Below are 12,986 nucleotides of genomic sequence, written 5' to 3' on the forward strand. Positions count from 1 at the left end.
GCATCAAAACATTCGTACTTGATTTTGCAAAAATATTGCGTGCCCACCACTGCTTTAGCGTATTTTCTTATAAATATTGTTAAACTAAAATTACACAAAACATATTAATATGATGTATGTATTTTCCAATTGTTAGTCACACCTGATAGACGCGACTCCTCGGTGCCGCCGACGCCGCCCATACTATCCAAGGTGCTACCATCACTACCGCCAACAATAAAGCCGCCGCTACCACCAACACCTCCACCTCCACCACCACCAACACCGGCCCCGGTGTTCATACCGCTACCGCCGCTTAACCCACTCAAACCACTGTATGCCAATAGACCACCCTGATCGGAACCGTGTGTGCGTTGAAATTCTCGACGACTACGCTCGCGGCTACGTCGACTGGATGGTGAATGACTGCGAAAACCGCGAAATGTGGCAACTGTGGCACCACTATTGCCACTACCGATACAACCGGTCATAGTACTGCTGCCGTAAGTACTAATACCGCCCGTCGATGTAGTTGTCGCCAGGGAGGTACCCGATGCGCCGGCACCACCCAGTGTGCTGGTCGTACCCACCAATGTCGAAGACGTAACTGCTGCTACTCCGAGTGATGCTGCACGGTCGTTGTGACTTGCCGAATCGGTGCTATCACCGCGATGATGATGATGATGATGCCGTTCACGCGACACTGCGTGCGCAGGATTAATTTGCATTCACGCATACACAGAAAAGTGAAGCGAATTTTCGATTAGCACATTGAGCGCCAAAATATGTAATTTTGTGGTTTTTGTTGTAGTTTGGTGTTGTGTTTGTTGTAGTTGTTGTTGATGCAGTTGGTGGTTCGAAGAGGAAAGTAGATTTAAATTTATTCAATTTTTATATTTTTGCTTGCAATTTATGAATTTCGTTTTTTTTTAGTTTGGCGCTTTCATTAATGTTACACAATTTGGCGGGGGTGATTTGTGATAACAACAACAAATGAACAAGCAACAATGAAAATGTGAATTAAATGATTTTTGGAGCTTTTTTGATTTAGTTCTCAGATTTTATTGCAATTAAATACCGTTATCAACTTTTTGTTGCTACATATTGTTGTTGTTAGCTTTAGCGTTACGAAGCTAAAAAGCAATATTAAAATGTGCGAGCGAGCGTGCTGGTGTTTTTTTTTTTGTTTTTGTTTGTTAAATATTAAATTACACATTATTTATTAATTAGTTTATCATTATTTTTTTATTGGTTTGTATGTGTGCGTGTAAGTGCGAGCGTATGCGTGAGAGCGAGCGTAGGCGTGTGTTGTTGCAAATGCATATTTGCAGTTATGTTCGATTAGCGCAAAACAACAAAATAACGAGAACGAGAAAAAGAAGCACAGTGTGTTAAATATTACAAATATGTATACAAAACTATGAAAAATTAGTATACAGTTATTTTTGTGTGTTAACAATAATTTGATAAAACAAAAATTGATAATGAAAACTTGTTTTAAAAATGTTTTAAATATTTTGATTCATTTTAATAGTTACTTTAAGCTGTTGGAGCCGAAAAAGTCAAAAGAGGTTCCAGGAGCCCCATTACATTCTTATGGCGATTAATGGATCGCTTTAAAAATAAGTAAATAAGTGAAGAAAGTAACAGGTAACCGGCTCTAATGGCTACCAAAGGCACTTCAGGGCGGCCTACTCTCGCTTATTCTTTGGATACTGGTTCTAGGCATCGAGAGGAAAAGGGGCTTTTGTTATTCACAAGTAAAACAAAACTCTCCTCCATTTACTTAATGAGGCTAAACGGCACAACGCTAAATGACATAAGCTGGAAAAGGAACCTGGAGGTGAGGCCAAAGAAAGCTCTTGCAACATACTACACCTGCAAAAGGGCTTTCGGAAGGAACTGGAGACTGTCGCCGCATATCATTCATGGCATGGCGAATGACTATGTTATTCGATACTAACGTATGAAGCTCTTGTCTGATGAACACGCTAGATAAAAAGAGCAATGAACATAGGGTTGGGCAGGTGCAAAGGCGAACATGCCTGGGACTGCCAGGCACAGTGATCAGCGCACCTCAGGAAGGGTCAAACGTTATTTTTCATTTGATGCCTCTACAAGTGTTCTTGCAGGGAGTGGCCGCGAAAGGGGTTCTACCACCTAGAGAGTCCAACATCGGGTTATGAAACGAATACGGGCACGCGACGATGTTAGATGGCATTACAATGGGACGATTAACCTAACTTACGTTTGACACCGAGCATATCACTGCGGTTTTTGACATCCAGGTGCAGAAAACATAAGATATTCTTCAAAGCAAGGAATGGGGGCAAAGCTTAGAGCATTACAATCTACATATATAGGCGGTTCGAATATGGAAAAGGGTACTGGAGCTGTAATATACTCAAAGCATCTGCAGGTAAATTAATCTTACCAACTTTGGGACTCTTGCAGTGTCTTCCAAGGGGAGGTCTATGAACAAAAAGAGCAGCCAGACTGCTCCAGGATAGTACGGCCTCAGATATTAATCTAACGATCTTTGCCCACGCCGCCGTAAAGCTAAATAAATTCGGTTATCGTATAGAGGTGTCGAGCCTTGCTGGCGTCTATAAGGCACCTAAATGTCCCTCTTCCAAAATGGGAATAAGCGAGGCAGACGGTTCGATTATATTTTGAAGAATATCGAGGAATTTGAGATTAGGGCAACGAACTTGCTGTGAACCATCCGATATGATTGCTAGGTCTCAACGTTCTTATTGGACGGGAAAGGAACTAGCTCCTTCTAAAGCTAAACAAATCTGCAGTGTGAGTACTTACGGGTGTCATTACAGGTGATTGCGCCAATGCTCCGACGATGGCGCTTGCAAATAGGCTCCCTGTGCAGAAGCTTTCAGAACGTGGTGGAAGAGGTGTCGATTCATAACTAATGCCCACAACTCAGACTTCTGGGCGCATAGTTTTTCGACAGTCTGGCAGAGGTTGGGAAGTTGGATCTTCCATTCTTACTTAAGTTCGTCAGAGAAGGCAAGTGATTCGTCGAGGACCACTAGGAAGTAATCTAGTTGTACGAATGTGTCGCGCTCACTGAGGGTACAAACAATGAACAAAAATTTCTCCGAGTGGAAGTGTTAGAAGTTCCCATGCACACCCTCTTAGCCTAACCTAACCGGTTCTAAAAGAAAGTACTCGGTAACCAGTTATTAGATAGACCTAACCGATTCTTAAAAAGTAACCGGTTCCTGAAAAAACAACCGGTTCTCAAAAAGCCGACTTCAAAAAAGTTTGAAAAGTAACCGGGCTCAAAAGTAGTTGCAAAAAAATAATCAGGACGAATAAAGTAATCGGTTCCGATAAAGCAACTGGTTTTGAAAAGTAGCCCATATCCAAAGGTGAAAAGTTTAAGAAAGTAGCTGGTTCAAAATAGTAATTTGATAGCATATTTTTGAAAAAATATACAGTTAAGACATTGACTACGATATTTTTATTTCCACTACTACGATTATTTTCGCCATATCGTACGACTCTTCCCTTCGGAAGTTCTAGCCGTGCTGATCACGAAGGCATTGCTGTTTATTTATATCCTGAGGAGAAAACAACGATTGACGTTCACCTCTCCATCTTCATATAGACCTATCTCTGCTTCTTCCCCTCTTTCTTCTCCTGCCATTCGGGCTCGCGGACGGGGGACACTGCGGCTTATGCCTATTTGGGCTATAGTTATATTGCGGCCCAAGCCGACATTGAGAATTCTAATAGTGTGCGCAAAAGAGGACGCTGGAGCTATGTTTGCACTCGAATCCAAGGTAATGGATTTACTGTCGTATTTTCAAATCATCCCATAGTTATTCTACATTTTGGTTTGGAGACTTAGGCCCTCATTCTCTATTACGAAACAAAAACAAACGCTCGTTTCGCCTCAGAGATGAATCGCTTGCGGTGTTGCACTATGTTAAACGATGGCTACATATCAATTGACAATTGCTTTCGCCTTCCTGTTTGACATAAACTAAGAAACGTAAAGGCTGAACGAAAAATATAAAGATTACCATTGCTGGGCGAAATCATTTGGAGGCGAATCGTTCGTCTGAGCCATTGTGAATGAAACTAAGTTTGATATCTTATCTGTCAACTGCCTGACAGGGTGTTCAATATGGCGGCGCATATCTTCAGCGGGTGATAGAAAGAGATACAGAATGAGACAGCGATAGTCAATTACAAATCAGGCGATCTAATCACTTTGGAATTTTGACGTCTATGCAGAAGATATCACACTTAGTTTCATTCACAATGGTCTGAGCTATCGTTCGCAATACAGAATGAAGCCATTAAATTTTTAATTGAAGGATAACACACACTAACTTCCATGCAGCGAAAATGGTACGACTGAACCAATTGAGTTTGAGTCAAAAGTGTCAGTTGAAAGCACAGAACAAGTACCGTCTCTTAACGAGATACTTTTGCGATAGTTCGGAACTTGGGCAATTCGGGTTCTTTGCAGGGTTCTAGTTCAGAAATAGTGCAAATCACTGAAGGGTTGCTTCACTTAGCATTCAAGTTGCTAGGCAAGAGGTGACGTTGGTGCGTTTCATGCGCTCACGGCAAGAATATTTCATCGCTACGTCGTTCTCGCCGTTTAGTTGCTACTAAACAGATATGCTTTAACAAATATAGAATTACTACTGCTATAGCCACGGTTAAATATTTTTTTAATTGTTGCATACTTAAAATTCCTGAACATATTTAGCTACTGAGTAAAAGTATGTAGAGCACACTCCCAGTAAACGGTATTCAACGAGGCGTTCGGAAATTTAACGTTACTAAGATTAAAGTAGTTAAATGAATTATAAGATCCTTTGTATGGCACTACATATATGTAGAAGTTTTCGCCTGTATCCACATACGAGGGTTGTTACTTGCGTATATCATACAAACAAACATTTAAGAGCGAACACTTCTCCCCACACTAAAAAAACACGCAAATTTGGTGCCGTTTCAGTATCTACAATCCACTTAGGCCCGGTTTTTCAGTACAAGTTCAACTCAGTTTGTCATTTAAACTACGCTTAAACTTATTCTGCAGTTTTTCAGTCTACTTTAACTGAAGTTTAAGCTGAGCTTAAGTGGCCGATCTGGCAGGGTTAAACTCTAGTTAACCTATCGGTTATTTGCGTTCGTTCGAAATGGCGTCGAATATACCCAACAAGCATTTGGGCTTGAGTACCATTAGAGCTCATGTTAATAACTAGGCATACTTCTAAAATCTCAAGAGTTGTTTCGGAACAGTGGCTCAACTCGAGAATCATAGCGTACTCAGCAAAAGAGGGAATTTTTTATAAAGCAAAAAATCCTATTACTTAAATTGAATAAATTTAATTAACAACTTGTGGTTCTGTAACTGGACTCAAATGTAAGATTCCATACTACAGTATTTTCACGAAAAAAAAAAAAAAAAAACTATTAAAAAAGCAGGATGTTTCAAACTAGCAGCATTTTCTTTTTTAACTCTTAAGTTACTCTAAATCTTTAAAGTTTTAAGTGAATGTTTGATAATATATACTATTGAAAATTTGTATGTATTTAACTTTTCTGTTTTTATATATGCTTTGTTATATCTTTAGATAAACAAGTAAATTTCTTTTTGTAACATTTAAGTATGTATAATCGGATTGATGTACTGCCTAAAAGACGTAAGTCTTCCTGGTACAAACACTTAATAAATAAATAAATAAATAAATAAATAAATAAATATATATATATATATATCGCGTCACATTTATTTATTTTTTAAAATATATATATATATATATTTTAAAAAATAAATAAATGTGACGCGATAACCTCCGAAGAGATTTTAGGCCGAGCTTCTCTTCCAATCTGCGTCGTGCTGATATTAATTTTTCCTACAAATTGGTAGGACGGGACCTACTTGTTTTTTGCCCACTCCGAACAGCATCTGCAAGGCAGAAGAGTTTTCACTGAGAGCTTTTCATGGCAGAAAAACAAACGGAGTGCTTGCCAAACACTGCTGAAGGGCGCCCCGTTTAGAAAAATTTTCTACTAATTTAAAAACCTTGTTTCTAAAATTTTGATGTTGCTTTGCCCGGGGCGTGAACCCAGGATCTTCGGTGTGGTAGGCGGAGCATGCTACCATTACACCATGGCGACCGCCGATATAATATATTTTTGATTAATTACGCTTCATTACTGCTATCGACCAGGTGTTTATTTCTCACAATAAACAGCTGTTTGTTTTGGTGGAAGGTTATTAACTACAGAAATGTGTTGAATATTCATTTGAGAACTGTACATTTCTCAAAATCTCTCGAATAAGGATAATAATTGGAAACTATTAATGACGTTGGAGATCAACTCGAGAACTATCTGGTTTAAGAATAATTAAATAATAATGTTGGATACCACTTCCGGAACTATCTTATATATTATTTCTAATTGCTGTTTTTATGTGCAGGTCCCTTTTTCGCCCTTATTTGGAATCCAAATCTATAAATAAAGTTTTGGTCGTTAAGATGGAGATTCATGCTAGTAGCGCTTTGAGCAATTTTGGTCGTAGTGCTTTTGTTTAGCTATATTTTATTAAAATAATTTGTTAAAAATAAATGATTGTGAGCACACAAAGAAATGTATTGTACTATGGCACTATTGTGAATATTTGATTAGAACTAACACTGCATTACCGGCAGTTGCTAACATTCGCCAGACGGCTGTGCAAGCGTCATTGCTTTTATTGATAGATGATTGATTGATAGAACAGCTGATTTCTGTTGATATTTGATATGAGACTTATATTTGCTGCGCAATATGCGCACGGGTCTGGCTAGTATATATAATTTCGCTGGAGAATTTTTTTCCATGTTTGCTGGGTAAAAAAAATCCAGCTGTTGCCGTATCTACAAATTATCTAGATAATAGAAAAACCAATGTTGCCGCACAAAAAACATACCCCAAAGGCGGCCTTAAACTGTGTCTGAAAAAGTGCTCAGTAGTTTAACTGGAGTTTAAATTTGACTAGAGTTTGAGCAAACTTAGTTTAAGCTTAGCTTAACCAACTACTGAAAAACCAGGCCTTAGATATTTGATGTTGATAGCACCGTAGCACATGGGTTCGTGTCTCCGCTATTAAGCACAACTCGTTTTGTAGTGAGTAATTTAACCACCTCAATAATTTCCTTTGCGCGCTTGGCATAGAGAGTTAGATCTTCGGATTCCAAAGAATGAAACAACAATTTCGTCTTAGTAATCGGTTTCCTCATTCGCTATCACAGTGATTTTTATCTGTGAAAGCCCCGTCACTGCAACTGAATAGGACACAAAATATGTTGACAAGTATTTCTCTTGTACCTATAGTCAGATTGTTTATAACAGTGCTTCGCGAAATTTTGTATGTGTGAATGGGAAAGGCGAAATAAACATCAATGGCCAAGTCTGAAGTTTCTTTATATTTACAAGCGCAACATCTTGCGTGATTGTGGCGATGTTACTGGCATGCATAAAATTGCGCTGAATGCATCTTTATGAAAAACTTAATTGTGTCACAGAGATAAAAGAGCAATATGAGCTGAGTCAGAGTCACAATCACATCTACCAATTACAACCCTTATCATAGCGAAACAATAAGCTGCAACAATAAGAATCAATGAATCCGTTATTTGTGCTACTTACTGCTAGATATCGCATCTAACTGCTACATACGCGGCTATTCAAACGCATCCTACTGCGACATCTAGCGGTATGGATTCATCGATACGAGAGCGCTTGCATAGCCGTATAGTAACTATACTGCTCATTCGCAGCGTAAACCACAGGCTAATTGGTGCATATTATCGCAATTAACTGTTGCTGGGACGAGAGTTATGACGGCGATTGCTTACAAATTGTCGCTACAATTTGTTGTGATATTTCAGTCGCTGTGACAAAATTATAGACCTGTTCCTGTACATGATGATTTTTCTAGTGTAAATAGTAACATTTAAAGCTAACAATGCTGCTTAGCAAGGAGAGCCCACAACAAATTATCTTCAGTTCTCGGTGGGATGTCGTATTTGTCACACTCACATACTTTTTTGCAATCTTATATATTATTTCCAATTGCTGTTTTTATGTGCAGGTCCCTTTTTCGCTCTTATTTGGAATCCAAATCTATAAATAAAGTTTTGGTTGTAAAGATGGAGATTCGTGCTATAAGCGAGCTTTGGGCATTATTGGTCGTAGTGCTTTTGCTTAGCTATAATTTATTAAAATAATTTGTTAAAAATAAACGATTGTGAGCACACAAAGAAATATATTTGTACTATGGCACTATTGTGAATATTTGATTAGAACTACCACTGTATTACCGGCAGTTGTTAACATTCGCCAGATGGCAGTGCAAGCGCATGTAAGTTTTTATTGATAGAACAGCTGATTTCTGTTGATATTTGATATGAGAATTTTATATTTTGTTGCATTTTGTTGGGCAAGATGCGCACGGGTTCGGCTAGTTTTTAACATTTTTCTTAGCCAACCCTCGTATGTGTAATGTAAGTTGTGTCGCTGTCTGTGGACACGCCTACTTTTTCACATACCAAACAAGAACGGAAACATTCAATTGACTAGAAGAAAACTACACAATAACTGATAATATCTGAATGCATATTATGATAAAGGCGGAATTTGAGGAAGAGGTGCTCGTTAAATATATGTCCGAGATATAATTGAAAAAAGAAAAATTATAATACCAAATAAATGACTAATTATTAAAAATAGACGCAACACAAAACTAATTAAATTCTATAGAATCGCCTCGCTAAAAGCACTGAAATGATAAATTTTGCATTTTGATATTAAAAATTATTATCTCTAGATATTTGAAATATGTAGATACTTTAGGAAGTCTCACCATAAAAATATGATTAAGATTAAAAAGTTGAAGACTCCTGTTTCGAAATAGTATGAAACCTCTTACGACCCGCCTTCTTGAGAGTATTATGCGGACCGTGCTTTCCCGATACCGGGCCGCCTCGGAAAGTAACGATGGCCTTACCACAGTAACGGGCGCTGCTGTGCGGACGATTTTCTTTCTTGTACTTAATAGTAGGCCGCTGAGGCCGCCTTAACGGTCAGAAGGTCATACGAACAAGATGAACAACTCAAGATCTTAAGGTTATAAGGAGAATGAGTGAGGGAGAAAGGGGTCGCAAGCCAAGGAATACAAAGCGCCATAAGCGCTGCCTCGGACTCGGGAGTGAAAGTAATTAAAGAGCTCAGTTATGGAAAGGGAGTTGAATCGCAGCAGAGGTAGTAAAACAGCTCTCTCGCAGTACCGTGCAGCACTAAAAATTGTCCAAGGATTGGGAGGAGTGTCGACCCATCAAACCTCGAGAGGAGTGAGCGCTTGGAATGCACCGATGAGGCGGTAGATGTAGATTGAAAGCAGTTCAAGAGTTGTGCAGCGAGAAACTCTCGATACTGCAACCAGTACGAGGTGGAATAAGCTTCATGCGGCAGAATTAAGAGGCAGCCTTCGGCTAAAGGCGACAAGACTCAGCAGGCAGCAGATACACCTCAATCACGAAGCGGGTAGTGCCGGGCTTGGTCTGACAGGCGTTAATGGAGGGTGAATTACATAAAGCCGTAATCAGATGTTGCTGCTGCACGCCACAGGGTGGAGTATTACCACTCCTGCTGTGGATGCTAGTCATCAAACAACTGTTCAGGCGGTTCGATGGAGGACCCGTCAAACTTACGTCGTACGCAAATGACGTTGCAGTTCTCATTAGTGGAACAAATCCATCCAACAATTAGCCTTTTGATGCATCGGACGTTTCAGGAAATACATACCTGGGCATCTTATGGCGAGTTGAGCGCAAACGCGGATAAGACGGATATGGTCTAATTTACTAGAGGTCCCGAATTGGACAAGACTTAAGCTAGGAGGGTGGCACTGCAGGAGAAACCTTGTACAAAGTAGAAATCATTATATGCAGTCAGTTGTGGAAGCTTAACGTGAAGGAGAGAGTGAAGAACGCCTCGACGACACTTTACGCATGTGGGGTGTACGTGGCGTCTATAGCCCTCTCTCTCTCGTTATATATTTATAGCTATTGTAAAGCCTATCCTATACTAAGGAGTCATTGTTTGGTGGATGGCCACACAAAAATTAATACAAATAAGCATATCCTACCAGCTGCCACATCATTGTAGCATTGTCCAGGCGGTAGTAGCCATAACCAAAGCAGTAGAAATACTGGAAGAAAATAGCTTAATTTTAACGCCCAGTGCACAGTGTAACATTTTTACTTTTAGGATACTAAAATTAATAAGAGCCAAACCAATAGAGAAATTCATTTGAAATTTTGCAGTGTGGTTGCAGATACCTAAATCTGATTTGAGAATAAAAATGGGCGTGATCCGCCCCACTTTTTCTCCTTGCCCTCATATAAGACGAAATTTCACATAATGATATTTTCTACTTTAAAAGCATTTTCCAGTGCCAATATAAACAAAAATTGTTTAGATTTCTTAACTTTAGCTTAGAGGCGTTTCGTTAATATTTAAAAAATTTTATTTTCAAAGTCAAACACAACATAGGAACATATATTTGTAAAAACGGAATCGAAATACATACTTATAAATAACAAGTAAGGAAGGCTAAGTTCGGGTGTAACCGAACATTACATACTCAGTTGAGAGCATTGGAGACAAAGTAAGGGAAAATCACCATGTAGGAAAATGAACCTAGGGTAACCCTGGAATGTCTTTGTATGACATGTGTATCAAATGGATGGTATTTTAAGAGGGCCATAGTTCTATAGGTGGACGCCATTTAGGGATATCGCCATAAAGGTGGACCAGGGCTGACTCTAGAATTTGTTTGTACGATATGGGTATCAAATGAAAGGTGTTAATGAGTATTTTAAAAGGGCGTGGGCCTTAGTTCTATAGGTGGACGCCTTTCCGAGATATCGCCATAAAGGTGGACCAGGGGTGACTTTAGAATTTGTTTGTACGATATGGGTATCAAATGAAAGGTGTTAATGAGTATTTTAAAAAGGAGTGGGCCTTAGTTCTATAGGTGGACGCCTTTTCGAGATATCGCCATAAAGGTGGACCAGGGATGACTCTAGAATTTGGTTGTACGATATGGGTATCAAATGAAAGGTGTTAATGAGTATTTTAAAAGAGAGTGAGCCTTAGTTCTATAGGTGGACGCCTTTTCGAGATATCGCCATAAAGGTGGACCAGGGTTGACTCTAGAATGCGTTTGTACAATATGGGTATCAAACGAAAGGTGTTAATGAGTATTTTAAAAGGGAGCGGGCCTTAGTACTATGAGTGGACGCTTTTTCGAGATATCGCCATAAAGGTGGACCAGGGATGACTCTAGAATTTGTTTGTACGATACGGGTATCAAATGAAAGGTGTTAATGAGAATTTTAAAAGGGAGTGGGCCTTAGTTCTATAGGTGGATGCCTTTTCGGGATATCGTTATAAAGGTGGACCAGGGTTGACTCTAGAATGCGTTGGTACAACATGGGTATCAAACGAAAGGTGATAAAGAGTATTTTAAAAGGGAGTGGGCCTTAGTTCTATAGGTGGACGCCTTTTCGAGATATCGCCATAAAGGTGGACCAGGGGTGACTCTATAATGTGTTTGTACGATATTGGTATCCAATTAGGATTAATGGGGGTTTTAAAAGGGAGTGGTGGTAGTTGTATATGTGAAGGCGTTTTCGAGATATCGACCAAAATGTGGACCAGGGTGACTCAGACCATCATATGTCGGGTACCGCTAATATATTTATATATGTAATACCACGAACAGTATTCCTTACTACTTATTTTACTTAATATGGAAGGTGCCACACCCATTTTACAAAGTTTTTTTCTAAAGTTATATTTTGCGTCCACAAACCAATCCAATTACCATGTTTCATTAATTTTTTCATATTTGGTATATAATTATGGCATTTTTTCATTTTTCGTAATTTTCGATATCGAAAAAGTGGGCGTGGTCATAGTCGGATTTCGGCCAGTTTTTATACCAATACAAAGTGAGTTCAGATAATTACGTCAACTGACTTTAGTAAAGATATTTCGATTTTTGCTCAAGTTATCGTGTTAACGGCCGAGCGGGAGGACAGACGGTCGACTGTGTATAAAAACTGGGCGTGGCTTCAACCGATTTCGCCCTTTTTCACAGAAAACCGTTATCATCCTAGAATCTAAGCCCCTACCAAATTTCACAAGGATTGGTACATTTTTGTTCGACTTATGGCATTAAAAGTATCCTAGACAAATTAAATGAAAAAGGGCGGAGCCACGCCCATTTTGAAAATTTCTTTTATTTTTGTATTTTGTTGCACCATATCATTACTGGAGTTGAATGTTGACATAATTTACTTATATACTGTAAAGATATTAACTTTTGACTTTAAAAAAAAAATTTTTTAAAGTGGGCGTGGCCGTTCTCCGATTTTGCTAATTTTCATTAAGCATACATACAAAAATAGCAGTAACGTTCCTGTCAAATTTCATCATGATATCTTCAACGACTTCCAAATTACAGCTTGCAAAACTTCTAAATTACCTTCTTATAAAAGTGGGCGGTGCCACGCCCATTGTCCAAAATGTTACAAATTTTCTATTCTGCGTCATAAGTTCAACTCACCTACCAAGTTTCATCGCTTTATCCGTCTTTGGTAATGAATTATCGCACTTTTTCGATTTTTCGAAATTTTCGATATCGAAAAAGTGGGCGTGGTTATAGTACGATATCGTTCATTTTAAATAGCGATCTGAGATGAGTGCCCAGGAACCTACATACCAAATTTCATCAAGATACCTCAAAATTTACTCAAGTTATCGTGTTAACGGACGGACGGACGGACGGACATGGCTCAATCGAATTTTTTTTCGATACTGATGATTTTGATATATGGAAGTCTATATCTATCTCGATTCCTTTATACCTGTACAACCAACCGTTATCCAATCAAAGTTAATATACT

At 38.9% G+C, this 12,986-nt stretch overlaps 1 protein-coding gene across 5 annotated transcripts in view; it reads right to left on the bottom strand.

Moving 5' to 3' along the window:
- Positions 1-12,986, bottom strand: part of Dmtn (transmembrane and coiled-coil domain 2 protein Dmtn) — a 131,072-nt gene that overhangs the window by 23,113 nt on the left and 94,973 nt on the right. For 2 of the 5 annotated variants that reach the window (XM_067759378.1, XM_067759379.1), the window contains exon 4: positions 143-682. The exons of 1 other annotated variant lie outside the window; for it this stretch is intronic. In XM_067759378.1, the coding sequence (XP_067615479.1) occupies positions 143-682 (540 nt within the window). Of the gene's footprint in view, positions 1-142; positions 1,148-12,986 lie in introns of all 5 variants that reach the window. 2 more of the 5 variants (XM_067759381.1, XM_067759382.1) reach the window with 2 other exon arrangements.

This window comes from Eurosta solidaginis, chromosome 1, assembly GCF_040869045.1.
Source record: "Eurosta solidaginis isolate ZX-2024a chromosome 1, ASM4086904v1, whole genome shotgun sequence".
Taxonomy (NCBI): domain Eukaryota; kingdom Metazoa; phylum Arthropoda; class Insecta; order Diptera; family Tephritidae; genus Eurosta; species Eurosta solidaginis.